This window comes from Pseudonaja textilis, chromosome 14, assembly GCF_049901715.1.
Source record: "Pseudonaja textilis isolate UNSWEBS1 chromosome 14, rPseTex1.2, whole genome shotgun sequence".
Taxonomy (NCBI): Eukaryota; Metazoa; Chordata; class Lepidosauria; order Squamata; family Elapidae; genus Pseudonaja; species Pseudonaja textilis.
This window is the reverse complement of record NC_142003.1, coordinates 461,840-489,652: the sequence shown is the minus strand read 5'-3', so window position 1 is coordinate 489,652 and position 27,813 is coordinate 461,840. Positions and strand designations below refer to the sequence as shown.

At 59.9% G+C, this 27,813-nt stretch overlaps 1 protein-coding gene across 4 annotated transcripts; it reads right to left on the bottom strand.

The window, feature by feature from the left end:
- Nucleotides 1–197: 197 nt before the first annotated feature.
- On the bottom strand, nt 198–27,813 carry MYH11 (myosin heavy chain 11). Of its 4 annotated transcripts, XM_087912770.1 has the most exons (42): nt 27,742–27,813; nt 24,317–24,678; nt 22,015–22,171; nt 19,157–19,184; nt 17,285–17,387; nt 16,651–16,671; nt 15,044–15,136; nt 14,780–14,843; nt 14,556–14,654; nt 14,094–14,237; nt 13,726–13,821; nt 13,497–13,615; nt 13,249–13,401; nt 12,989–13,162; nt 12,378–12,551; nt 12,116–12,230; nt 11,728–11,921; nt 11,246–11,367; nt 10,772–10,841; nt 10,297–10,457; nt 10,058–10,166; nt 9,784–9,915; nt 9,304–9,510; nt 8,828–8,965; nt 8,250–8,545; nt 7,740–7,952; nt 7,448–7,592; nt 7,153–7,359; nt 6,599–6,703; nt 6,362–6,514; nt 5,749–5,997; nt 5,245–5,457; nt 4,946–5,158; nt 4,605–4,766; nt 4,299–4,427; nt 3,813–3,901; nt 3,575–3,698; nt 3,276–3,487; nt 2,754–2,862; nt 2,439–2,611; nt 2,201–2,233; nt 198–834 (listed from the first exon to the last, which is right to left on the bottom strand). In XM_087912770.1, exons 2-41 carry the CDS (start codon nt 24,659–24,661, stop codon nt 2,209–2,211), a joined length of 5,835 nt encoding a protein of 1,944 aa, XP_087768896.1. In that variant the 5' UTR covers nt 24,662–24,678; nt 27,742–27,813; the 3' UTR covers nt 198–834; nt 2,201–2,208. The 4 variants fall into 4 exon arrangements, with proteins under 4 accessions (XP_087768896.1, XP_087768894.1, XP_087768897.1 ...); XM_087912768.1 differs by lacking the exon at nt 2,201–2,233; XM_087912771.1 differs by lacking the exon at nt 16,651–16,671.

Below are 27,813 nucleotides of genomic sequence, written 5' to 3'. Positions count from 1 at the left end.
TTGGTTTTTCTTGGCTGGAACCAAACCGAATTGGCAGCCGGGAACCTCCCTGCAAACTTGGCCCAAAAACACGAAGCAGCCTTCCTCTCACCTACTTTCCAAAAGGCAACAAGTTCCTAGTCCTCTGCCTGAAGAGACCCTGTTGTGAGTTGTCCCTGGGGTGCTTCCCTGCACACTTTGCACTCAGGCTCTTCTGATTTTTAACAACCTTTATTAATTGTGTGTGTGTGTGTGTGAAGCACAAAGGTCATCCCAAGTAGTGAGAGTTGTTTTCTCGTCCTGTCCCTCCCCCCCCTCCCTCCCCCAAAGCAGTGACTCAAAAAGGCACTTGGGGTTTGGCAAATGTTGGGGTGCCTTCTGAAAGTCTGGAAGCAACAGGGAAGCACAAGAATTTGTGGGGGCGGGGAGCAAGGCAAGTGGGCTTTCTCCTAGGGCTACGGAGCAACTGTGGGGGGCGGCCCTGGTCTGGTTGCCCAGGCACGGCGTCTCCCTTGCAGAAAGGCAGCTGCGCGGCTACGACAGGCCACCACGGCTAGGAGTGTCTACAGCGGCGGGAGGAAAGGCAGCTGTGGTCGGAGGACGTGGCTTTGGGGCAGGCGAAGCGGCCTAGAGTGCTGCTAAGGGCCCCCCCCTTTCCTTTGGGGCAGCAGCCAAACGAGCAAGCGGGGTGGAGGGGCAGCTGGTTAGTCGCTGGGTTTTGTTCCGTTGAAGTTTGCGTCCCGGGGGTCTCCTTCCTCCTCGGAGCCTTCGGCAGCATTTTCAACCGACCGCCTGCCGCCACCAGCAGCCCCCGATCGGCGTGGGGGGCCGAAGGACACCGGCTCGTTCCCGCGCCTGCAGTTGGGAGAAAGACGGGTGAGGAGGAGTGGAGACTCCGGTGGGGGCTTCAGGGCAGGAGGTGCCACCTTCCGAAAGGAGAGAGAGATCCTTTCAGGGCCTCCGACCAGGAAGAGGCCCCGGAGATGCCACTCTGCCCGGGGGCTGCTGGCTCCCCAATTCCTTCCACGTTTTTCCTGCCCTCCATGTCTTGTGGCAGAGAGTTCCTTGGGTTAATAGGGCATTCCTCCGGCTGAAGCTTCCTGCTGGAGGCTTTCTGGCCCTTTCCCTTCAATTCCCCCTCCCCACAAACGCAGTTCGCCTTTTCCCTAAACTGAGAGGAAGGGCCACACGTTCTCCTTGCATCGGAGACCCCCCCCCACCGCTTTGATCAAGAACTGAGTCAGGGCAGCCTTTTCCGTGGCACATGGAGAACGGCACGGTGGCAAAGGGGCGGCTCTAACCACTCCGCTCCTGTGCAGGAACGAAAGAGGCCAGCAGAAAAGTGGGTGAAGTGCAGCAGCTGCAGCAGGAGTTTGGCTTAGCGCACACACACATTTTTCAGTGGCAGCCGCAAAGCCGAGTGCTGGTGGGGAGGTTTCCTGCGAAGGAGAACCTACAAATATTACAGAAGGGAAGCGGCTCAAGAGGCCCCGGGAGGTTTTGCCCAGTTGGGGCTGATGCATGAATTCCCATCTCAAGGTGGGGGAGACGGCGGCTGGCAGAAGCAGCCCCACCCTTTGCCAGGCACCAAGAGAGAGAGGAGCTTGGGGCTCGGCTGCCCACCTGAGCCAGGCTCCAAGGGCGCCAGCCCCAGCACTGTGCTTCTGCATTGCAAACAAGGAGCAAGCAGGCCTGGCCTGGCCGTGGGGTGGGGCAGCTGCCCTCCCACCCCCCCTGGTCCCAGGGCTGCTCATGCTTCAAGAGCACCTGGGGGAAAAGCACCGGGCCCTGGCGCAGCTCCGTTGCTCATGAAAGCAGCCAGGTTGCCCCCCCAAAGCTCCCACATGCATCGGGGGGCGGGGAAGCAGCTGCCACTCAGCCGCTCGGGGGCTGCCACTCCCAGGATCGAAGGGGCAGGGCTTCGCGCACAGCCTGCATCCTGTGGGTGGGGCTTGGCTGGTGGGGTTTCTGGCAGGCTATGGATGGGTGCCAGGCCATGGACCGGGGCTCGGGGGCCTGGAGCAGGCAACCAGGGGCAGGAGCCTTCTAGAGAGGAGGCGCCTGCAGAGCAAACTGTAATATTGGTTTCTCGGAAGAAGCCGCGGCCCCCGAGAAATCCAGGCCTTCAGAGCTTGCCGAGGCTGGCTTGGATTTCCAGGGGCCTAACGGCCGGTTGGGGCTTTGCGATCACAAGCAGGCTGCCAGGGGGGAGGCCGGGTACCTGCTGAGTCACTGCGGAGCTTCTGGGTTCCCTCTGAAAGAGAGAAGCATCCCTCGACATCAGCCCCAGCCGGCGGCACCTTGGCAGGCGGGCAGAGGAGGGGCTGGTTGGGGGCCCCAGAGGAGAACGGGGTACCCTCAGCTGCCAGTGCCCGCCGAGCGAGAAGACCTTGGGTGGAGACGGGTCAGGGCTGCTGGGCAGGAGGGGCCAATGCCCGCGGGAGGCGCAGGGCCCTCACCTGAGCTTGCTCTTCAGGGCCACCATCTCCCGCCCCAGGGCCTCGTTGCTCTCCGAGGCCTCATCCAGCTCCCGCTGCAGCTTCCGGCGACTGGCGTTGATGCGCTGGGACTCCTCCTCCGCCTCCTCCAGCTGCCGCTTCAGCTGCTTCACCCGGGCACTGGCCTTGTCTGCCTGGGGTGGGGGGGGGAGGCAGGGGCTTCAGAGGCAGCCTGAGAGGACCTAAAGCGGCCCCGGTGTTTCCAGCAGAGGATGATGGGAGTGGAGGCTCCCACTCGGCTCTGCCACAGCACACCTGGCACAGCCGGGCACCCACCTGGTCCTTGTACTGCTCGGCCTGCTTCCTCTCGTCCTCCGCCTGCAGCAAAGTCTCCTTCAGCTTCTTGTCCTTCTGGCGCAGGGCCTTGGCCGCCGCCTGTTTCTCCCTGCAGGAAGGCAGGAAAGCGCTCAAAGGCGCTAGTCCACATGAAGCCCAGTCCGAAGGCCGGGCACGATCCTCCCATGGAGCCTCTGCCTTATGAATGGCGCCCAGTGCGAAGGAAGGAAAACTCGGGCATTTTAAAAAACATTTCCCAGTTGTTCAGGTCAAATCATTTCGAAATCGGCTGCTTTGTATTTCCACGAAAAGGGGTTTTATTGACCCAGAACAGAATGCAACGTTTAAAAGATGCTGTGAAACGGGGGGAGGGGGCATTTTTAGTTCCGCCTGAATGACTCCGTGATGGCACCTCCGAATTCTCCTAGGAAGCTTCCCAAGCCCAGGCCTGGAGGTTTGGTGCCAAACAGCTGGACCCCCAGCCGGCAAAGACCCCGCACAACGCAGCTGGGCTTTGGGTACCTGGACTCCTGCTCCAGTTGCTCTTCCAGCTGGCTGAGTTTGGCCTCCAGGGCCGAGATGGTGGCCTTGAACTTGGACTTGACGGCCCCCTCCATCTCCTGCAGCTTGGACCTCAGCTCCTTGTTCTGCCGCTCCAGCTGCTGGCGGGCGCTCTCGTTCTTCTGCGCTGCGGCCCGCTCCTCCGTGGCCAGCTCGTTGCTCAGCTGCTCCGACTGGGGGGAAGGAGCGGGATTTGCCGTCCGGAGCAAGTCCCGCCTTTGCCCTGCCCGCCCTCCCACCCTGCCACCCCGGGGGCTTACCTGCTGCACCGCCTTGCGGAAGCGGTCGCTCATGGCCTCCATATTGCCCTGCTCCTCCTCCAGCTCCTCCTCCACCTGGGAGATGCGGGCCTCCAAGCGGCGCTTCTCGTCCTGCAGGCTGGTCCTGGGGGGCAGTGGGGGATGTTGCACGGGGCCACCAGCAGCCGCTGCCCCCCCCACTGCCCCCTCCAGCTCCCAGGTCCTGCTCATGCAAGTGGCTCTCCGTTTGGCCTCTTACCTCCCCGAGACAGAGCTGGCCAGCTCTTCAGCCAGGTCCTCCTTCTCCTGCTCGGCCTGCTTCCGGGCCCGCTCTGCGGCAGCCAAGTCCTGCCAAGGAAGAGGCTCCCTGAGCGCCCCTCTCTCCAGGCGGATGGGACTCCCGGGCGCCCCTTTCAGAACCGGGGCACGGCCACTTAAGCCGGCCCGAGAGGGCTCGATCTGGTCGGGTTCCCCCCGTGGGCACAGGAGAGGCCTCGAATGGCGCCTTGGCCCGGCTTCAGTCCTCCCCCAGAACCACCCGGGGGCGGCCGGAGTGACCCCCATGGCTGACACAGCGCAGGTCTTTCCACTTCAGCCCCTCACCGCTCCTCCACTCACATTCTCTCTCTCTCTCTCACCCCCGCAGCCGCATTCACCCACAAGCGTGTCCTGGGCGGTGGGTGTCCACGGAGCTCCTGGTAGAGCCGAATCCCCTCCCGGCCTCCCCAGCCTCCCGGCCGCTTACCTCTTGCAGCTGCATCAGCTCTGCCTCCAGGTTCTTCGCTTTCTTCTCGTTCTCCCGGGCGGTGGCAAAGACCTCTTCCCGGGCGGCCCGGGCATCGTCCAGCTCCCGCTGGAAGTCCTTCATCTGGGCCTGGGGGTGGGGGGTCACTCCTTAGCTCAGGCTCATTCCTCCTGCATCGCCCGAGTCACCCCCCTCCTCCCCCAGACGGCCCCCTCTTCTGGGACCAGTGGGGAGGGCAGGGGGGCTGTCCCCTGGGTGCATCTGGAGCCACCCCTGGAGAAGCGGGGGGCGGCTGGCCTTCCCAACCTGCAGTTTCCGCAGCTGCTTGATGGCTTCTTCACGGCCCTTGACGGCTGAGTCCATCTGCCCTTCCAGGTCTTTGAGGTCCACCTCCAGCTTCTTCTTGGCGGCCGCTGCCAGGCCCCGTTGCTTGCGCTCATCTTCCAGCTCTACCTCCAGTTCGTGGAGCTGGTGAAGGGGGAGGAGAGACCAGGAGGGGTGACGCCACGCAGCGTGGAGTTCTCACCCTGCCAACTCCCGCAGCCCTCAACGGAGGATGCCCGCCAAGGAAGGGGTCGCTTTCCCTCTGCCTGGCCTGGAAGGGAGGCCCACAACGGGAGGGGGGGGTGGGGCGGGGGCTCCTCTACCTGCTTCTGCAGCTGCCGGCGCTTCTCTTCGTTCTGCTCATCGCGGGCTTGCAAGTCCCTCTCGAACTGCCCCTTCAGCGCTTGCATGTTGACTTCCAGCCTCAGCTTGGCATCCTCGGTGGCCTGCAGCTCGTCCTCCAGCTCCTCCAGCTGAGTCTTCATTTCCTCCACCTGCTGCTCCAGGGCCCGCTTGGACTTCTCCAGGTCATGGACCTTCCCAGAGAAAAGGGCGTGAGAGGAGGGGGAGGGGGAGGGGGGAAGGAGGAGGAGGAGGAGGAGGAGCGGGGCAGGGGACTTACGTTCTTGCCAACGTCATCCTTGGAGCTCACAAGGTCTTCCATCTCTGCTCTCAGCAGTTTGTTGGCCCTCTCCAGCTCCTCCTTGGCTTCCAGGGCCTCTTCCAGAGCCCGGCCCAGTGACAGGGCTTTGGTCTCCTTCTCTCTGGCTTCGGCCTCGGCGCGGTCTCGTTCCTCAGCATATTTGGAAGAGATGTTCTTCTCCTCCGCCAGCATCTACGACAGTAGAGAAGGCGCTGGGGGTCACGTGAATGAAGCCTTAGCGCCAAGCTCAACGAGCAGCCCCCACCTGCTCTTCCTTCCCTGCCTACAAAATTCAGGTGACCGGGTGGAATATTAACAATGCTAGAACTGCTTCGATGGATATACTGAATTCATTTAGTGAAACCTTTAATTAATCAACAGGTGTCTTAATGGAGACAAACAGAGACTTGCATCAATGGACTGTCCAGTTGCACTGGAATATCGCTTGACAGGAGACGTCGGATCAAAGGTTTCCACTCTCACCTGGTCAAATTTCTTCTGCTTCTTCTCCAGGTTCGAAACCATCTGACGTTGGTTATCCAGGTCGACCACAAGGTCATCCAGCTCCTGCTGAAGCCGGTTCTTGGTTTTTTCCAGTTTGTCGTAGGAAGCCGCTTTTTCCTCAAACTGCTGGGTGAGGCCCTCGACTTCCTTCTGGAGCCTCTTCTTGCCTTCCTCCATGGTCTCAATGGTGCCCAGATACTCCTGCATCTTCCTCTTGGAGTCTGAGAGCTGCGGGGGGGTTCAGAGACAGAGCCAGGAGGACTCCTTGAGTCGGTTCAACAGGGCAGCCCCTCCCCCCCCCGCCATCGTCTTTCAAGGCTGGTGGGGGAGGGTCTGTCATTCCAGGGCAGGTTGGGTGCCTGCACCATTTTGCATCTTCTCTTGGGCGCATCGCAACAAAATGCCCTGGGAGGGCCCCACGTTTTGGGACACTAACGGGCAATGACCCATTGAGGTTGAGGTTGTAACCTTGCTTGCGGGTCGAGTCGGGCTCAATGGCCCATTGCGGTGGGTCTAAACGAGTGACGGAACCCAACCAACCTTAGGGATAAAGAGGCAAGGCGTAACCCCGCACGATCACAACTGCTCAGACCTGCACGTTTAACGTTGAAATCTGCCTCTCCAGATTCTGCTTGGCTTCCACCTCTTCCTCCAGCTGTTCCTGCAGGCCGTTCTTCTCGTCCTCCATTTGCCGGAGCTTGGTGGACAGGTTGAGCTTCTGCCGAGTTTCCTCCTGCAGCAGCTCCTGGGTAGCGGGAGAGCCCTCGGTGAGCCCCTTCCCCAAGACTCGCCCCCTCCTTCCCTGGATCGGAGCCCCTAAAGCCCCTACCTGGGTGTCCTGCAGCTGGGAGCTCAGAGTCACCACATCTTTGGTCAGCTTGATGCTCTTGCCCTCGGCTTCGTTCAGGAGAACCGCCATGGTTTCAGCCTCTGCCTAGGAAAAGGAAAGAGCACCGGGAACGTTGACCTGCCTTGTGCTTCATTGCCAGCCTTGACATCCGGTGTTTCCGGGAAAGTAGCAGCTAAGAACAAGGTGAAACGGCTCCCCAAAGCAACAGGAAGGCAGCAGGCGGATCTGATGGGAGGGCTGGAGGTGGAGCGAAGGCCCCCGTTCTCAGCAGCTGAGCCCGCTCTGAGCTCTCCCACGGAGCCCCTCTTGGGCGCCCAGCAGCCCCGACAGGAGAGAAGAGCCACGGTGTTCGTGGGACCTTGGCTGGACAGGATTCCCTTCTGAGAAAGTCCCATGGACGGCACAGCACCATGGAACCCCAGCTCTGCCTTCTGCCAGCCACGGACAAGGAAGGCCCGCAGCCGGTCGGGGGGATTCCCCGGCCGGCTGCTCTGTCAAGGTGGGGAAGGATCCCCCCGCCCCTCCGGCGTTACCTGCAGTTTGTGGACTTTCTCGTTGAGCTCCGTCCGGACTCGCTCCCCCTCGGCAAACTTGGACTGCAGCTCCTGCATTTGCCCCTCCAGCTTCTTCTTCTTGTACTCCACCTCCTGCTTGGCCTGGCTGAGCGACCGGATCTCATTGCTCAGGTCCGCATTGCCCTTCTCCAGCGTCTGCTTGGTCTTGTCCAGGTTGGCCTTGGCCTGAAAGCACCAAAGGCGCTCAGCCGGGCAGGCGGGTGGGACGGGCACGGCCTCCGCGGTGGGCCCCCCTTCTGCCCGCCTGGGTTACCCGCTTGAACTGCTCCAACTGCTCGGCCAGCTCCTCCACGGCCTGGGTGTGCCTCTGGCGCATCTCCTGCACCTGGGCCTCGTGGGCTCGCGCCTCCTCCTCCAGCGCTCGCTTCAGGACCGTCACCTCCTGCTCCCTCTTCGCTCTGAGACCCGGCACAAAGGAGCATGAGGGGGGGACCCCACCCTTCCCTGACCCCCCGCCCTTTCCACCGGAATGGCCGGCACCCATACAGGTCAGCCTGGAACACACACCCCCGGCCCCAGGCGGGTCCCGGACTCCCCCGTCCAACCTGAGCTCCTGCTGGGTAGCCGTGCTGTCCAAGGTGTCTTCCAGCTCCGTCTTGAGGGCCTCCAGCTCCTCGCCCAGGTCCCGCTTCTGCTTCTCGGCCTTGTTGCGTGCCGCTCGCTCAGAGTCCAGGTCTTCCTGCAGGTCCGAGATGTGGGCTTCCAACTCCCGGATCTTTTTCAGCGCATTGTTCTTCTGGCTCATCTCGTCTTCCAGCCTGGGTGAGGGAAGCCGAAAGGGGCTTCAACCGCAAGGCCAGCCGGCTTGACTGCCGAAAGGCTGGTCTCGTCTGGGGGGCATCGAGGGATTCCCACCGGCAGAAGGACCGGAGGAGGGAGCAGAAAGGAGGTCCCTGGTGGGAAAGCGACCTCCCGGCTGGCCAGGGGGGACCTCCCTCCGAAGCGTCCCTGGAAGACGAGCGGCCAAGTGCGCCCTCTGCACGCCCGCCCTGCGGAGGCCGCCTGGCCCCTTCCCTGTCCCGGAGAGCCAGCTGGGGGCGGGGGGAGGGCCCCACCTGGCCAGGGCGGCCTGCAGCTCCTCCTCCTTCTTGGCCAGCTGCATCTTCAGTTCAGCAATCTGGGCCTGGAGGTCGGCAATCTGCTCGTGGAGGTCGCTCGAGTCCCCCTCCAGCTTCCGCTTCATTTTCTCCAGTTCTTGCCGGCATTTCTCTTCCTTCTTCAGGCGGACTTCCAGTTCCGAAATCATGGACTCGTGCTTGTTCTTCAGCTTGGTCAGGTTCTTGGCTTTCTCCTCCTCTTCGGCCAGGTTGGTCGTCAGGTCGCTGACTCTTTCGTCCAGGAGCTTCCTTTCCTGGGGGGAGGAAAGAGGCCTTCCCTGAAGCCTGCGGCAGGAGGAGGGGGCCCTCGGGCAGGGGTGCCCACGGGGCATGGCCCACCGGCACCGAAGCCTGGCCTGTCTCCCAGGGGCGTCTTTGCAAGGCTGGCTGGCCGACCCGTCGGAGGCAAAGCAGCCCCCCTGCAGGACCGGGGGCTCGCCCACACGGGGGGGGGGCAGGGAGGGGGCACTCTCCTCATTTCCCTGGCCTCGTTTGGAGGCCAGTGGGGGAGGGCGGGGGGGTGAGCCGGCACCGACCTTGGAGAGCTTGTTGTTCTGGTCTTCCAGGACCAAGATATCGTCCTCCATCTTCTTGATCTTCCCTTCCGCGGTGACCTTCTCCAGCTGCAGCTTCTGCCTCGCAGCTTCCTCCTCCTCCAACTGGTCCTCCAAGTCCTTTGGGGGTCACAAGGGAGGGAGAAGGAGACGTGAGGGGGGAGGACCAACGGCCACTAACGGCTCCCGGCCCTGAAGCCGCCTCGGCTTCTTCCTCGCTCGGAGCGCTCGCTCTTTGGGCCCCCCGAAAGCTCCCGGGCTGAGCTGTCTCTGGGGCCCCCAACTCGGCCTTGCACACGGCAGGCAGAATTAAGGCTCCTCCGAGCCACTAGTCCTCGCAGAGGGAACCGTGCCGGCGTGGCTCTTCCCTGGCTCCCCCCGCAGCCTCGTGGGGCTTGAGGGACCCAGCTTTGCCCCGGGAAGCCGGCAGTGGGTGGGGTTCAAGCCCGCCCGGGTACCAGCATCTGCTGCTGCAGCTTCTTCTTCTCGGCCTGCAGCTGCTGCCCGCGCTCCTCTTCCTCCTCCAGCCGGGCCTCCATCTCGTGCAGGATCTCCTCCAGCTCCTGCTTCTTGGCAGCCAGGCGGATCCGCATCTCTTCGGCCTCCGCGTAGAGCTCCGTCTCGGCCTGCAGCTGCTCCTGAAGCAGGTTCTTCTCTTCGCTCAGCTGTTCCGGAGGGAGAGGAGGGCATTCAGACGGGGGGCGGCACCAAAGGATTGGGCTCAGAACGCCACGCCTGCACCTCCCGCAGCGCCCACCTTCCGGCTTCCCGGGGTCCCCAGCAACGCCGCGGACTGTGCCGTAGAGGTTGAGGAGGCAAGCGGGCCGGTCGGCCAGTGGCCCCTTCCCTGGGCACCCCAACCCCTCCACGGGCCAGAAGAGCTCAGGAGCCGCTGCCCCGCAAGGGTGCTGGGGCTGAGGAGGAGCAGGCGGGCTCACCTGGCTGTGCTTGAGCCCCAGCTCCTTCAGCTCCGCCTCGGCCTTGAACTGCCTCTCCTTCACCATCCTCAGCTCCTCGTCCTTGGCCTGCATCTCTTCCTCCTGCCGGGTGACCTGCAGCAGCGGCTTCACCTGCACAAGGAGAGTTGGTGGGGCCCCTCTGGGGCTCAGCCCGCCAGGGCCGGAGAGCGGGGGGGATGCGGCCCTCCCAGCCTCCCCTGTCACCCCAGGGCGGTCCGGCTCCCGGGAGTCTCCCCAAGGAGCAGCCACTTACTTTGGTGAAGAGTCTCCACCACTGCCAGTTCCTCAGCTTCAGGTAAGCTGCGCAGTTCCTCTGGATGACCTTCATGGCTGTCAGTTGCTGCTGCCTCTTGGCAAAAGCCCTGCAGAAGTGGAGCATGGAGCCTTGCACCTGGGGGGGGGGGGGCCCTGCAGTGAGGCAGCCCCTCCCTCCATTCAGAGCCCCTTGGCACTCAAACCAGGGCGTGCGGGGCTGCCCTGAGGGAGCCTTACTTTCTGGCCAGGTGGCCCCGGCATTGGGCCTGGAAGGAGATGATGATGTCGGTGATCCGGAGGTCTCGCTCCTCCTCCAGGTGGGCCAGGACGCCAGTCCGGAAGAAGATCTTGCTCTGGCCAATCCTGAACAGGTTGGGATCCAATTCCAGGGCTTTGATCTATGGGAGGAGGGGGGGATGCAATATGCCGCTGGTCCTCGGGAGAAGCTCAAGGATTCTCCCACTTCCTCCCCAACAGGGCAGGCGCTGCTTGGCCAGCAGAAGTCCAACAGGTGGAGTTTGCGCTTCAGGTGCCAAGAAGCTGTTACTCAGGCACAAGAGCCTCATCGGGAAGGAAGTGAACGGCTGTTCTTATCCCATGGACTTTCGAACTTCAGCGCAATCCGTTCATGCCGGTCTCAACGAATTCCAAACTGGGATTCCCAGAGAGCAGCCGGGAGCTGCAAGGAGGCAGGGAGGGGGGAAACGCTCACCATCAGGATGCAGGCCTGCTTCCCGTCCATGAAGCCCTTGGGGATGGCGTTGGGAGCCAGGATTTCATACCTGTGGGGAAAAGAGCACCCCAAAAACCTGCCGTCACTCTCTTCGCGGCGGCCTTAAGCCCGGCTGAACTCTTGCCGGGTTCCATTTCCTGCTCCTGTCGTGGAGAAACACCTAGAAATAGCCCCCTCCCCAAACCACCAGACACCCCCCCCCAGACGGCCCCGACCCCACAGACCTGCTCTGCTCATGTGGGGGGAAGGGGGGGGAATCCATTGGGTCAGCCTTGGTTTACGGCCAGAACGGCTCAGGCCCCCAGACCCTCTTCCGAAAGGGGGCTTCCCTGGTCTCCGCAAGGCTTCTGAAGACCCAGCTCTCTGGGGGAAGCTGCCCACCTCTCCCCAGAGGGGAGCTTTCCCTTGGGCCCCTGGCTCCTGCCCGTCTGGATGGGCTCCAGGCCCCCTTACCGCTGCCGGAATTCCTGGAAGACGATCCTGTTTGGGAAGCCCTGCCGGCAGATGCGGATGCCCTCCAAGACCCCGTTGCACCTCAGCTGCTCCAGCACCAGGTGGGCGTCCAGCTTCCCTGCCTGGAAGAAATGGGGGGGAGGGGTGACCCTTCTGGAGGGAAAGGAGGAGGAGGAAGGGAGGGGCCGATGGGGGAGTCCTGAGGTGGCCTAAAACAGCCCCCCAGAAGCAGCCTGGAATGCATCGCCTTCCGCCTCCAGAGCCTGGAATGAAACGCTGCCTCCCCCCAAAAGAGACCCAGCCCCCCTTTAAGGGGGGAAGCAGAGCGCAGGTCTGTGCCGGCCCTCCCCAGTCTCTCTGTCCGCAGATGGGTCGGACCCAAACTCCCGTGGCTGTCTGGGGCTGATGGGAGTTGGAGTCCAGCAGGGCTGAGGGAAGGGCTGCCCAGCGCCTGCCCCGTGGAAGCCCCGCTGGGCACGGACCCTTTTCTCGTGGTTTGGGATGATGCAGCGGACGAAGTTTGGGTTGGTGTTCCTCAAGGTGGTCATGAGCTTCGTCAGCTGCTCCTTGTACAGCTGTCCCACCGTCCGGAACATGCCCTTCTTGGTCTTGGAGGCGCTGGGCAGGGAGCTCTCGGTCATCTTGGCCATCTGGTCCAGGCCCACGATGCGGTCCACTGCCATACAAGGGAGGGCGCAGCGTCAGGTGCCTTGGCCAGCGAGGCTCCACCCACCGCTGAGCTGCTCCCACCCAATTCCAGGGAGGCCCAGGGGTTTTTTTGGGGGGGGGGGGGCAGCAGCTCCAAGGACCTCCGACCTTGCTCAGTTGGTAGCTGAATAAAACCCTGGTTCCCACCGGTTTATTCCCTACCGTCTTTCCAGAGATCCGCCACGAACTTCTCGGAAGACTGGTTCAGCAAGGCCGTCACGTTGTCATTCAGAGGGTCCATGTTCTTGGTCAGCCAGGCGCTGGCGTTGTAGGACACCTTGAGGAAGAAGAACCAAAGAGCCGCAGGGGTCACCAGCGGCGGCCAGAAGGCCACCCGGGAGCAGCTGGCGTGGGGGGCGAGGCAAGCAGGGCCTCCTGCAAGAGGGTCGCCAAGGGAGAGCGGGGAACGCGGCCTCTTCGGTACCTTCCCGGCATAGTGGATGATGCAGAACTCGGTTTTGTCCTTCAGCTGCTTCTGCTTCAGGAACTTGGGGTGGCTGCCCTGCTCGGTGGACAACTTCTCCACAAAGGAGGTGTCGGTAGCCTTGGGAAACCAGCATTCCTCATCCAGCAGGGCCAAGACCCCGGGGGGGTTATTCTGGAAGAGCAAGCGGGGGGGCATGAGGCAAGTTCTGGGGACTTGCGGCGGAGCAGCCTTTGCCCAACTCGCTGGCAGGGGGAGCAGCCAAAGGTCCGATCTGGGGCTTTGCTCAGCAGGGGGAGGAGAGGCCGGCCTTGAGGGGACGGGGGCCGCTCTGGGGAAGGGCTCAAACCATCCAGGTGGCCAACCCCTCCTGTCCCCTCCTGTCCAGGTCACCAGCATTTTAACGGAGGTTTTCTGCTGACCCACTGCATCCTGGGAAATAACAGGCAGACAGACCTGAAAGGGACCTTGGAGGTCTTCCAGTCCAACCCCCTGCTCAGGCAGGAAGCCCTGACTCCCAAATCCGGCACCGCCCCAAAGCTCCACGTTTCCCGCCCGCTTTCCTACATGCGTGAAGGTGGGAGGCGGAGGGCAGGGCCCGGCCCCCTCACCGGTCTTTCGATCAGCTCAATGCAAGGCTGCAGGTCCAGCCCAAAGTCAATGAAATTCCACTCGATGCCCTCGCGCTGGTACTCTTCCTGTTCCAGGATGAACATGGTGTGGTTGAAGAGCTGCTGGAGCTTCTCGTTGGTGTAGTTGATGCAAAGCTGCTCAAAGGAATTGATCTGGAAAGGCAGTGGGAGCCGCCGGTCACGCCTCCCGGCCAGAAAGGGCGCAGCCACGAGTGCCCTGGAACCGCCCCGGGCCCTACCTCGAAGATTTCAAAGCCGGCAATGTCCAGGATGCCCAAGAAGGAGGCGCCTTGCCTCTTGGTCTTGTCAAGGGCTTTGTTCACCCGGCTCAGGATCCAACGGAAGAGGCGCTCGTAGGTTGCTTTGGCCAAGGCCTCGACAGCAAAGTCAGCCTACAGAGGGAAGGGCAGCTGGGCTGAGCTTCTCGGAGACCCAGACCAGCAGAGCATCGAGGCTCAGGGCCAGAGAGCCGAGCTGGCCTCCTCACCTGCTCCTTGGTCTGAGCCTTCTGCACAACATCTCGCCCGACCTTGATGCGCGGCGTGAGGATGGACCGTGTGAAATCTGTCACGTTGATGCCCGTGAGGTGGCAAACCTTTTGGGCAGCTGGAATCAAGAGGCGTCGTCATCGTGAAGACCATCCATGGCTGACCAGGCTGCTCTGGCCACCTGGACGCCTCGGGGACCCAACTCTTCCCCCACTGCTTGGCACCAACCTGTGTTGTCCGGCATGGAGGCCTGATCAGTGTTTCGCTCCTTCTTGAAGACAATATTGCCAAGCTGGAGAACTGATGAGACGACTTTCAGCATCGCTGTGAGGTTAGGAAGGAGAGAAAAGCAAAGGTCGTCTCTGGGTAGCTGCTGGATTCTCCCTCCCGGTCACAGGGGCCTTCTTCCCCGTCACTGTTCCACCAGAGGCTTTACCGAGCTCACAGAGGGTCAGGATCGGGTCGAGAAGACACCTGCACCCAGGCTCCCCATGTGCCAGGGCTCCGGAAGATGCCTCGCCTCTAAGCCCTGGAACCCGAGGGAGGCGGTTGCATTCCAAACACCCAGAGCCAGAGTTCCTCTTGGGGTCTCTTACCAATCTGCTCTTCTTCTGTGAATCCCATAATAGTCATGGCTTCCAGGGTCTCCTCAAACATTTCGTTGTCCTGCTGAGAAGGGATGGGCACGTAGCCGTTGGAGAGGAAGGTGTAGTTGTTGAACCCTTCCAGCAGAAGATCCACTGCAAGGCAGGCAGAGCAAAACCTCCGTGAGGCCAAGAGCCGTCCGGGAACCTCCCCGGCTCTGGGCCCAAACTCCTGGGGCCCCTTGGCCTCACTGCTCCTCCGCCCTGGCCAGCCTGGCCCTGAAAGGCCCACTCCTACCCAAGGGGCTGAAGGGAAAGTCCCCTCCCACCCCCGGAGCCCCCGTGGAGAGCAGGAACACCCTCTTGGCTTCAGTGCCAATACCCCTGGGGGGAGGGAGACCCCGCTCCCCCCACCAGAAACCGCAGCTGCTCTGGGCTGCCCCTCCCCTAAGATCGGCCAAGGGGGCGACTTACGCTTCATTTGTTCATTGGCCCCAGCAAGTAAATAGTAAAAGATGTGGAAGGTCCTTTCCTCTCGGGCCTGACGAATAGCGCGAGATTTTTCCAGCAAATCTGTCCGTGAAGGTTCAGCAAGCAAACCATTTTGTCAAATAAATACTCGCTAACTTGCCCACATTGAGGTAAAACAAGGCCGTTGCCAGAAGCAAAAAGGGTGGGGGGGTTATGAGAAAGGATACAGGTTTCAATATTTGCTCCCACGATGTACCCCGTCACATCAAAGTTGATGCGGATAAATTTGCCCTGTTGGAGAAAGGAGACGGCCTGGGTGGGTGGGGCTTTGGAGAGGCGGTTGTCCATGTGGGGTGGGGGTCCTATAGCCTCGCTTTATAACCCTTCCCTTCCCTTCCCAGGGGACGAGAAGTCCTAGTCTCCATTTGCCAGTTTCCAGGGGGCCCCTTTCCCCTCCCTGCCTTCCCCTATTCAAGAAGTTGTCAACTTACGAATCGGGAGGAATTGTCGTTCTTCACAGTTTTGGCGTTCCCAAAAGCCTCCAGGATGGGGTTGGCCTGGAGAAGCTGCTTTTCCAACTCACCCTAAAATTGATCCAAGGGTTTGGCTGTCAGTCCGTGGCCGGGCAGAGGAGGGCGAGAATCGAAAAGGGTTGGGGGGCCATTCAAGCTGCCCCCAGGGAAAACCTCTCTGCCTGGACCAAATGCTCCGAGAGGCGCAGGGTTCTCGAGCTGCCTTTGCCGCAGGGAAGCGCCGCCAACTTAGATGCATGTTACCTACACGGAGATTCCCTGTGGCTCCTTCTGGCCTCCGGTTCCACTCTTTGTGGGACTTGGTCCTTCTTTTACTTTTTGGGTAAAACTGCTCAAGACGGCCGATTGCTGCATCCTGGATTGTCTTCAACCACAGAGGCAATCGGCCGCAACCCGTACCTTTTTTTCAGCACATTCATTAGGCCAAAGCAAAACAGAGTATTTTGTTTGCAATTGCCGCCGCAGCGTTCAGTTGGCAAGGCGAGGGCAACAGAAATTAGGCAAGGGGGCCGAAGGAATGGTTGCGCACAACCTTCCTTCTAATGCAGCCCGAAGCAGATTGCACGGCGTCTATTAACTTGGTTAAATACTGGCTATGACAATGCACGATTCATATTTTAAAACAAGACGACTTTTGCATGCAGAAAAAGGAACACCCAGGCAGGTACACACCAACCAAGTCACACCTCCAAGCCATGCTAAAGAGCGGCCCCTTTCCCGTCACCTCTCATCACAGTTGAAGCTGGGAGGAGGAGGAGGGGATGCCCCACCCCCACCTCAGCGCAAGGGCCGAGGCTGATGGAGGCTTTGGAAGAAGACATTGAGGGTGGTGAAAAGCCGCCCGATCGGCTATTGGCTTCCACACCCCTCTCTACGCTCCTTTGCCCTCCAAGGGTCTCTGCTCCCCTTTCTAAATTGGCAGGGGTAGTTCTCTGGCATGTCCTCCCACTTCACTCCGCTCCCCGTCCCAGCTTCTCCTCCCCACCGGTAGCCCCCGCTGCGTCCCCCCAATCGCTCCAACCTCTCCCTGGCAGGAAGGCTGGCAGGCTCAGCCAGATGCACAGCATGCAGGAGGAGACCCAGCAATGCCCCCCCCACCCCCAGCCCCCACCCCCAGGGCGGGAGGGCAGGCAAGGGAGGGGGGAGATGCACACGGCAAGCCAAGAAGATCGAATCCGTCCCTCTGCTGGCACACGGGGGTCACCTGGGAAGTAGGACTGGCTTCCATAAGCCCCCAACCCACACACCCCCCCTCTGGGTCGGCCCACTCAGGGGGGTCCAGAAACAAAGCATTCATTCCTTCCGGAAAGAACCCTGGCGGGGGGGGGGGGTTGGGAGGGGCACAATCCTGTTTGCCTGGGAGCAGCTGGAGGAAGGACCGGCCTGCTCCCAAGAAACAGCCTTATGTGCGGCCGAGATTCAGGTGGGCAACCAGGCGGGTTAGCCCCGGGGCGCTCTGGGCAGGCACCTCGGGACCCCCAGACCCTCCTTGGGGCGGGAGTGCAACCACACCATGCAGATCTACAGGCTGTGCCTTGACACACACGCTGAATCCAGTTACTCACGTAAGCAAAACTTGGCCCTTGCTGCAGTCAAACAACACGGCATAAAAGAAGCGTTAGTCTCGGTTCCTGGACGGCCCCCCTTGGCAAAGTGTGTCTGCCACTGTTCGCCTCAGCCCCCTCCCCCGCCTCCAGCTGTGCGAGGCAAAGAACATCAGGCCCAGAGAACCCACGCCGGGGGGATAGATCTGACCCAACCAGGGGTGTGTGTGTGTGTGTGTGTCTTTCGCCTCTGGAGTCTGTGCTGCCTCCCAAAATGTGGCCCCTCAGCCTGGCAATGGGCGCCTCGATGCCTGCCTTTGATTAAGCAGGCACCACCTGACATGCCTTGCCCCACTGGCAGCCTCCAGAAGTCAGGGACTACAACTCCCATCACTCCTGCCTGCGTACGGCTGGGCCAGTTTGGCCTCAGTTGAGTCCAAATCCTCAGAGGATGTCGGGTTGGGGGAGCCAATGGTGGGTGTTACCTAGGAGTCAGGAAAAAAATACTGCACCGCGCCCCCCCCATTGTCATCCTCTTCCTGCTGTGGCTGAAAATTGGTCTGAAAGGGCGCCACCTGGTGTCCCCAGAGAAAGAAGCCCCCCCCGCCCCCCATGGCTGCCCACTAGACTGACGGGAGGGTCAGGGGCTGCTCACCGTGATGCTGACGTCTTTTTTACCCTTGTGTGAGGAGGCGACCACGGCCAAATACTGAATCACTTTCTTGGTGTTTTCTGTCTTGCCTGCGCCCGATTCTCCCTGGGGGAAGGAGGAGGAGAAAGACATGAAGTGGGGGGCTCCCAGCCTGAAAGCTGCGGAGGGAGGAAGGAGGAAGCGCAGGGCAGCTCCAGAGGCCAAAAGCGCCCCCCCCTCTGAGCATCTGCTCTCCCGCTGGAGCCCCCCTCATGCTCGGCTGCCCCCTACACGCGCTCCCCCCTCGCCTCTTTGGGGAGCTTTGCCCAGCCCACCCACCCCCGAGGGGCTGGTGGGCACTTTTGGGGGTTGGCAGTCTGACAGCCCTGCTGGGAGGGGGAGGAAGACCCCCAGCCCCTCCTTATGCTCCATGAGGACTAGAACAGTGGCAGAAGGACTGAAGCTGGGGATCTCCACCCTGGTCTGGCTGCCCACGTATGCCAGGCTGCCTGGCACTCGGGGCAGTAGCTAATAGGCGGCACTTCTCTTCTTCCCTTCCTTCCATCATTCTAGAGCCATCCTGGATCCGGAGTCCATCGGACTCAGGAGGATGCTTTGCGATCTCTTTGGTGGCAACTTGGGAAACCGGGAGACCGGGTGGCTCACATCAGGGAAGGGGCTGGCTTGAGGAGCTCCTGGGTGGAGGGATCCAGCCCCCTGCTAAGAGCGGCGGGGGGGGGGACTGCCAGGAGAGGCATGGCGGTGGAGCTGCGGCCTCCCACGCCAGCCAGCCGCCTTGCCAATTCTTCTTCCTAATTTGGAGGCGCCTTTTCTCCCCCATGATGGATGGGGGTGAAACAGGACAGACCCGGGTGGAGGCGAGCCATAAAAGGCCAGGCAGCCGCTTCCTGCGGGACTCCTTGTTCTTCCAGATGACCCCCTCCGATCAGCCGGGGTGGCCGAAGACGGGGGAGGAGATTTTGAGGAGCTGTGCTCTGCCTCAAGGTGACTTGTGCATGGGGAGGGGGCTCTCCCACCTCTGTCCCGGGTCCCCCAGGCCAGCTGCCTTGGCACCTCCTGGGCTTTGCAGGAAGCCTCCCTGGCCAGAGGGAGTCCATCTCTTGGCCTCTCTGGCCCTGCGGCTGGGGGGATGGGCAGGGCTAGCCCGTCTTTCTCGGCCCCTTCAAAGGATGGGGGGATAAGGCCAGAGGGCAGGTGCTTCTCCTGGGCTCGGCTGCCTGCGAGGGCCCCTCTGGCTGCAGGAGCCGATGCCCGGCTTGGCCTCCCAGCTCAGAAGCCCCAAAGGCGACCGTGGAGTGATACAAACGGGGGGCTCCGGGACAAACACGCCAGTGGAGGCCACTGATGGAGAAAGCTCTCCCCCCAAATCCCCTCCCCGAATCCTCTGAACTCCCTGCTTTCTGTCCCTCCCTCCTTCGGCTGCATTTCTGGCCAGAACAAGCCAGCCTCTTTCCAAGCATGCCTCTCCTGGGTGCGCTGGACTACAACCCCCATCACTCCCTGTCACTACAGTCCCTGCTGGGAGCTTCCTTCATCACCTCCACCTGGGCAGGAGCTGCTGTACCAGATCTGCCCTAAAGGGTCTCCGCCCCTTTCCGGCTGAATCCCCGAGGGGTTCCGCCCTAGGGGAAGGGATTGGGAGGGGGGAGCGGGGGGCGGGGGGGGCAGGGGAGAAGGTTGCCTTGGCCTGGTGGCATTGCCATGAGGAGCCCACCTGGGAAGGGCCCAGGGGTTCTCCGCAGCGGGGGGCTGCTGTGATTATGGATCTAAAGCAGTTGTTATCCAACCGGGCTGCCCCCCGGCAGCTGGGCGCCCTTAAAAGTCCACCAAAAGGGAGCTGCAAGGGAGCCTGCTAACTCTTCTGGCTCTACTTACGTGCAAAGGATGGATTGATCCTCTCGATCTGTGGACAGAAAAGGGAGCCGTGAGATTTCGGGGAGGGGTCCAGAGACCCCTGGAGCTGGTCTTGCCCAGGCAGGCGGTTTCTGCCACCAGTGCTACTGCCCCTCTTTGAAACTGGGGTGTTGGGGGTGAACTGGGACGCCCCGCGTGCCAGGCGGAGCAAGGGCGCTTCCCCTCTGGCACAGGCAGGCCAGGCTCGGTGCCCCCGGCATGACCCATCACTGCTGCACTGGCTTTTATCCCGTTTTCCCGACAGGGAGGCCAATCCCCGGCTTTCGTATCCAGAGGGAAAGGATTGAGGGAATATGGGATTAGAGACGCAAACAGGGCTATTTGTGGATGAGGTCCGGACAAAGAGTCCTTTTGGGCCACGGAGGTGGATTTCAGGCAGAGCTTCAGGGTCTCCAAAATCCACAGGGGAAAAGCCAAAGATACGCCCCCCACCCCAAGCTGGAGTAAAGGTGGAGGCAGTTGGCAAAGGCTTTGAGGGAAGCAGGAAGGTGTCGGGGTGTGTGTGTGTGTGTCTACCTGCACCCTAGCTTCAGCTGCCCCCCTGGAGGTGAAATTGGAGCAGAAAGCCCAGGGCTGCCAACTGACCGGCCACCAGGGAAGAACCGCACAGCTGGTGCAGGGGAGGAAGGCAGTTTGGCAATGCCAGTTTTTTTACATGCAACCTGGAGAGGAACCTTCCCCACACCCGTCCCAACGGCCGAGAAAGGACCAGGGGGCCAGTTTTTAATCTCCAAGGCATTTTAGCATGTTGCTTCCACCACTGGTCAGTGGCTATAGGAAGCCTGTTTCTTAGGTTTACTTAGGGATGTTCCGTTTAGCTGGAAGTCCTGCAGGCCGGAAACAGTTGGAGTTGGGGGGTTTCTACTTCAGCACCCCCTCCCTCCTGGCCCCCCCGCAATGAGAGGCTGAACCCTGTGCCTGTGGAACTGAGACCCCTCCCCCACCCCCAGCACTTCTTCCCCTCCCGGACAGGCCGGCCTCTGCTCCCATCCCAGAGGGCGGCTTGTCCTGCTTCGGCACTGCTGGCCTGGTGGGTTTCCTGCAAAGACCAGCTTGGCCATAAAAGGAGAAAGAAGAGCGAGAAGCCGGGAAGGAGCCGCAGAAGCTGGCAGCAGCTTCCTTGGCTCGGGTGCCAGGCTGGCGGCCCCAGGGCTCCTGCGCCCCAGGTGTGCCCAGAGGGCAGCCAGCGGGAGGCAGCTGCGGCTGAGGGTGAGTTCTGCAGAAAGGCTGGAGAGGCGATCACTCGCAGCCGGCAACTGACCACCTGCCTTTGCCTTGGCCGCTGGGTCCGCCCTACGGCTCAGTCACGGAAAAGCTCCTCACGGGCTCAGCCTGCCAGAGGCTGACATAAACCACCAGCTCCGCACGCCACATTCCTCTCCCTTTCCGTGTTATTCCCGAAGATAAACATGTAATCAATACCGTTGATTTATAGCAGCAGCTGGAAGCCCACAAGTGACGTTGGCAGGAACCGAACAGTGTTATTTGCTAGTAAATTAGCCGGACGACGCTTTCTGAACCGGCTTGAGTGAAGCAAACATTTGCTTGCAAACGATCTTAAATGATACATTTGCTCCTCTGTCCTTTTGGCATCTATGCAGGCAACAGGGCAGGGGGGTCTAAGCGAAGATATTTTGTCTCCTAGGGTGCTGTGAGCAGATCCTCGCAAGCCCCCACAGGGCAGCGGTGCCTGGTAGGAAACCTCCAGCTGCCTCCTTTGCTCCCTCCCCGCACCCGCAGCCGCCCCGTAGCCCCAGCAAATGCGCCCCCAAGAGCAGAGGCCTCTTCGGGGGCTCTAAGGGGGCTCTGGATGCTACCCAACAAGCAGGCCAGCCTTTGGGCGGAAGCATCGACGGAGGCCCTTCAGGCATCAGACCCAAAAGGAGGACCACGCAATTTGGAGCATTTGGATCTTCCAGGGCAGCCCATCCACAAAACCAAAGTCTCCACAAACCCCACCTTGGCTCTTTTACACATTGGAAATACCCGGTGATTCACAAGGCCCCCCCTGGCTTCTCTCACCGAAGCTTCCCCTGCAGACCCAGGCTGTTCTCCTCCACTGGCCCTGCCAGCCTCATCCCAATGGGCTTAGATCCTAGATTACTCCATGGAGGTGTTCACAGGAGCCAGCAAAGGTGCTGCCGACACCTCCTGGGGCTGCCAGAGATGACCAGCTCTCCAGCCACAATGGCCGACAGGGAGCTGCCTGTGTCAGAGGGAGCAGCCGGAAAGGGAAACCAGAGGCGCAGCTATCGCTTCTGCCCAGCCACAGGGCCCTCCGGCTGCGGGCTCAGAAAGGCTCCCCAGCGGAGAGAACAGAACCCACAAGCCACGGGGGGGTGGGGGCATCCTCTCTGCACCACAAAGCTGCACATGAATCCAACTCCTGTCCAGCCAACCAGAAGCCCTTTTGCCAAGGGCGGGGAGGGGGATTTAGGGGTCGACTGTCAGGCACCCGGCTGCCCAAGCCCAAAGGTTGCCACCAGCGTACCACTCAGGCCAGTGGTAGACGGTTCCAGAAGGAATTCCCTCTCCCTGGCGAAGGATGGCATGGCAGACTCCTGATTGCCAACTGGGAACTCTGCCTGCCTGCCCTGCCTTCTCCGCCATGCCCCTATTTGCCCAGCTATGCCCTGGGATTCTCTCTGGCCACGTTCCCCGGCATGGGCGGCTGGACGGAGAGCTTTTCCTTTTTGAGTCACAAGCTGACCAAAGGACCGCAAAGAATGCTCCGGCACCCCTGCTCCATGGTGGAGGAGCCGGCCAGCCAGATGGAGCAACTGGGGTGTGTGGGGGTGGGGCAGAAACCGACTCCTTACCCTGCAACATGCTCCGGTAGGCGGTGTCGGCAATGGCGTAGATGTGCGGCGGCATCTCGTGGCGCTTCTTCCCCTTGTACATGTCCACGATCTTCTCCGAGTAGATGGGCAGCTGCTTGTAAGGGTTGACCACCACGCAGAAGAGCCCCGAGTACGTCTGCAAGAGAAGACCCCCAAGCGGTCAGGCCCCTCACCTGGGACCACCACATCCCTGGCGCCTGACGCTTTGGGAGGAGGCTGGTTTTTGCAGGGACCAGGGCGTTTGCGGGGCGGGGAGGGCAGAGATGTCAAGGGCAGCTCTCCTTCCCAGGGTCTGGCATCCAGGGGTGGACTGCTTCTGAACAGGGAGGCTCCATCCCAGTCACGACAGCCGTAGCTCAAAACCCCTCCCCATCCTGCTCAGGTCTTGGCACCTTCTCTGCAGCCCTCTCCCCTTGGAGCTCATAGGAGACGGAGGGGAATGCCTCGGATTTATTCTATATGGGAGGGGAAATGGGGGGGGGTTTTCTGGATCAGCCCAGGATGCCTGTAAATGCCCAGCACTTTCCACACTAACCCCCCATTGTGAAGGGTGGGGTCAGTCCTCCTCTTCCCCAAGGTTTGGGGCCAAGGCAACCGATGCAGCATCCCCAAGGGTGTTTTCTGCTGCCTGCTCCTCACCCCCCACCCCAAAATCTGCTATTAAAGCTTCCAGGTCCGTAATTGCAGAGATGCACCCAGGCTGCCTTTCAGATCCAGCCAGGCTGAAATCTGCGGCCTGGGATTTCCTCTTCTTGACCATATTAGGAAATGTCCCAAAGATTTCACACCAAGCAGCGCCCGGTATGGCTCTTGGCCGACCCGGAGAAGGCAGGTCCCGGCTGTTCTGGCAACGGACCTCTTGCAGGGGCTGAGCCGGGGCTTTCCGGGAGGGAAATGCTGGCTGGGTGAGGGGGGGCTTTCCAGGGGGTCTGGCCACCCAGGGTCCCCCCCCCCCCAGAGAGATGGGAAAGAGAGCCTCCGTATTTGGGGCCGCAGGTGAAGGAGAAGCCCTGGGGACTTGCACGGGTTGGGGAGCAACTTTCTGTTTTTCTCCATCATGGCTTCCCGAGTCTGCCGATGCCCCCCCTGCCCCCCCCCACCCACCCCCGGCTGGTCCTGGCTGCCTTTAGACACTCTGCCAGGGGAGCCCCGGCAGCCTCACCCATCATCATTATGACCGGGAAGAAACACCCTTCCCTCCTCGCAAGGCTGCCAGAGGCCCATAAATGTGGGGAAGAAGCTTTATGATGTCCCACTTGTGGATCTGTGTTTGTGGCTCCCAGATTTACAAGGGCATAAACCTTTCCCTCCATGTGCAAATCTCACACACCCCTTCCGGCCTGGAGCTCCTCTCTCCCCCTCCGCCTTCAGCCACAAATCCCCCACCCACCCCCCCACCCACCCCAAAGGAAAGTGGCACTTTCTCAGGACCTCCGATGTGAAGGAGGCTAGTCTGGGTGTGGAAACATGTGCAGGAAAAGTGCTAAACAAGAGAAGTCTCAGTCGTGTCCTTCTCATCTCCCGCCTTGGTGCAAGTTCAGTTTGGCAAACCTTTTGACAAGAAGACACAGATACCCCAATATATTTATTGTCTTGCTACGTATTCATGGAGTTGCTGTTCTTGGAGGTGTATATATAGATGGACCTGGGTAATTGCAGAGATCTAAATCAGGAGATGCCCTTATAGGGAGTCAAAAAAGTCAATATGGCAACTGTGATCAAATGATCAAAGCGCCAACCTCTTTTGGCGGCGGGAGGGGGGAGGGATGGACTGCAGAAGAAGCGGCTTTCCTTTCCCAGAAAGTGGACCCCCCCCCCGCCAAAGGGACAGAAAAGAGAGCCGCGAGTTCCCAGGAAACCCCTAGGAAAAAGGGAAGAGAGCTCTGCTCCTGCCCAGGGGCTTCCTGCAGAATTTTGTCGAACTAGTTGTGCCCAGCTCACCCTGACAAGCAGCCAGATGGAAAGAGCAGCAGGGCAGGGGGTGTGTGTGTGTGTGTGTGTGTGTGTGTGTGGTTTTGCTTGGGACTTTCTTCTTGGCTTTCTAGTCTTCACCCCTCTTTAGCCACTCATCTCCCTTTTCCTTTTCCCCTTATTTGCGCATTATAGCAACCAAAATGAACAAAACCTCCCCAGCCCGGCTGCCGTGATCCGTTGGGCCCTGGGTGCGCTTCCTGCCCCTTTGGCTGTGCTGACGGAGGACGGCCATCGCCCCCCTGGAGTTCACAGGGCTGGGGAGGCAATTGGCGATGGACCCCCTGCCTTCTGGGGCCGAGAGACTTACGTAAATGAGGCCCGAGAAGTATCTCTCCCGGAGGTTGTGCAGGACGGAGGCTTCGTTGAGGCAGGTGAGCTCGGCCATGTCCTCCACCTTGGAGAACTTGGGCGGGTTCATCTTCTGGATGTCATCCTTGCTGAAGGTCACTTTCTTCCCGTTCTCGGCCAGCTCCACCAGCACTTCGTCCCCCTTCTCCTCCTTGATGCTCGCGGCTTCGAAGCCATGCTTCTCCGAAGGGACCCAGACCAGCTTCTTGGCCGCCCAGTCGGCCTGGGCCACCGTGGTGTTGACGATGTTCTTATCCACAAAGAGGAATTTCTCATCGTCGCTGAGTTGGCTCTTCTGTGCCATTTTGGCTCAAAGGGCACCTGCGGGGAGAGAGAGCCCACTCGGTTACCCATGAAGCCCTGAGCTGGCACAACATCTCCCTCCGGGCTAAACCGGGCAGGACCTCCCTCCGCAGGGATGCAGGATTCAACAGACATCACCCATGTCCACATTTTAAGCAAAGCCTGGGATTAAAAAAAAAGGGGGGGGGACACTTCTGGCAAGAGAGATCAGGGTGCTGCTTTGATGAACAGGATGGTTGCCAGAATGGCTGCTTGGCTAGGGGAGAGGGGCCTTTCCAAGCAAACCCATCACTCAGAAAAGGATCACTACCTTTGGAAAGTTGGGTTAATTCTAACATCAAGCTCTATTAAATAAAGTGCATACTTTTCGCAGTGAAAAATAACTTCAAGGCAACGTTTAGCAATGAAGTCCGGCTCCTTGATACTGTTTTATGCGTGAGATAATGATCAATATCTCTTCTTTTCAAGAGAATATTAATTAATTCCTGTTGAAGCAGGGAGAGGACAGACCTTCTCCTGCCAGCTCCCAGCATCAGGAATAAAAAAATGTGCTGCCTTGGAAGTCCCGCTGCCAGCTTCTCACCCAAGCAGGCCGGTGACCAGCCGTCTGGCCTGTTGGCTTGTGGCAACTCAAACTTTTATCCAGGAAAACAGCCTGGGAAATTTTCAGATTCCATGGCGGGTCTCTCTGCCCCTGTGTTACCAACAGATCAGGACTGGAAACTTTTTATCGCTTGTTTGGCCAGACCGGCTGGCCTTTGGTCAAGATATTTTATGACATAATCACAGGTCAGCTGAGTCCACAGAGGAAGCCCTGCTCAGCCACCGATGGCCAGCAGAACTGCAAACGTGGCCTTCCTGGGGTTGGCCCAGCCTTGGCAGACCTCAGGCCTTGTCTCCACATGTCACTTCCTCTTTTGCTGAGCTGGTTAAGCCTCTGCCTCATTGAGGTTGTTTTGACGGCATCTTTTGGGGCTACGTTGTCTTTTAATTGCGGGTTTGAAAGTGGCATTTCTTAGCTGCCTTGGAGGTCCTGCACTGCAGAGTCAGGAAGGCAGGATCTAAACATTTGCAGACAATATAAATATTGCCAGCTGCAACTGCCTGTGGGCTGCTAAGCTCAAGAGACAGGAATTCGTCACACACAATGAAGATGGAGAAGTTTGGAGCTTTCTGCTCCGTTTCCCAATCCTTGCCCTTTTCAGCCAGAGTGCAGATTTTTGAAAAGTTCCCAGAACTTTTAAGGGGCAGAAAGAAAGGTTCCAAGCACCTTTTGATTCACCCTCCTCCGCTCGTCTGTTTCTTCTAAAATCTTTAGCCTCGTCTTCCTCTCATTTACGGAATAAAGGGGCGTTTTGGGGAGAAGCCAGGAGAGCTCCCTTAACCCCACGGAGAGCTTCAAAGGGATCCAAGCCCCCAAAGGCAGAGTGGCCGGCCGTTTGCAAAGCTCTCTGCTTGCACAAATGCAGGCAGGCTACCATATATGGCCACGTTCTTCTCATTATGAGCAGATCCAGCCAAAAAAAAAGGAAGGGAGACAGAAAAAAAAAAACCCTAATGATAACAAGTTCAAAACAAATACCTTTTAGGGCATAACAGAATCCTTTCCAAAGACAATAATGAGAAGAAGTTGCCATTTACATGCAATGGCTCTGCTGGGAAGGCCAGATCCACCACAATGCCCGCAGAGAAGAGAGGCCGGCAGGAGCTGTCCACACCGGCCACTTCGGGGCTGAAGGCTGCCTGCGGCTTCTAGGTTGGGGATTGTAGCAGCCCTGGAAGTGAGACCCTCCTACCAAGCCTGCCTTGGGGAGCAGCCCCCACCTGGCTCCTTCACCTGCACGGAAGGCTCTCTCTGCTTCACAAGAAAAGGAGGAAGGGATGCAGTCAAGGATGGGCTGTCAGAGCAAATGATTTATGGCGCTACTAAATGCGGAGCGTGCAAAGAGGACAGGCTGTGGTTCAAAAGCCGCCATGGTTGTCAGTGCTGAGCTCAGCTGGCCTCCAGGTTTGCTGGTAAGAAGACCCCCTTACTCTGAGCGGTTTGCAGCAGGCGCTGAAGGGGGGAGAGCGTTTCGGTTGCTCCGTGCCGCTTCCCTTCCCTCACTGCTCACAGCAGTTGCGTCTCCTCTGAAGGCCTCCTGGGCTTCTTCAGAGACATGGAAGTTATTAGCCTCCACCGAACCAGCTCCCGTTGCTTCTCTGTAAAACCAGGGTGTTGCCACAAGTGACCCAACACTCCTCAGCCCTGAGAGGCTGAGCAGCTGGCCCAGCTCACCTGCCCCAGGGCAGACCCTGAGGTTGTGGGGGGCACAGCAACCGCAGGGAGACTCGGGCCAGAAAAGGTATTTTAATTGCCAGCAAGTAATCACATTCAGGACTTCAAGAAGGCAATTGGAAAAGATGCCTTAAATGTGAGTCTGTTGTAGCATACACCAACACTAAAAGTTGTTTGAAAGAAATGATCTTGGATCATTTCATCAATGGATTGGTCCTATTTGGGATTGTCTTCAGTGCAAATTTATTCTGGTGCTGAATGCAGTTTTGGTTTCTTAGCGTTTCCGTGCAGGTGGAGTTATTAGCTCTGCTTTGCATTCTGACTTCATTTATTCTACACTTCCTGGCAATAAGATCTGGACTGCAGCAGACTTCAGTCCACCTACGGGGGTCTCCATTTCTGGAATTATTAAAAAGAGGGTGTGCAACCCCACTTCCCAGGATGATGGGACTGGTACTCCTGCAGAGGGTGGGACTAGCTCATCCTTGGGAGCCCCCTCCACTTCAAAAGCTACAATGTGCAGATCCTGCACCGGCTCCCTCCCCGGTGCCTCTGCCTCCTGGGTGCTCAGACAGCAAGACAATAATCCCAAGCCCTCCATCCTGGCCTGAGTGAACTCAGGCAATGCTTAGAAGCAGGAGGAGGACAGGTCCAGCCACGCGGCCACTGGCTGGCTCACCCGCCTGCATCCCAGAGGGAGCATCTACTTCACTGCCCTCCCCAAGAGGTGCCGTTAGCCTGGAGGGGAGCAGCTCTTGTCCAGGGACGGTGCAGGAGGGTCCTTGGCCAGCCAGGGTACTTACAGAACTCCAGGAGGAAAGCCGAAGGCGCAGCGTGTCCAGATGGGTGCTTGCTAGCAGCTGGGCAGACCGAGC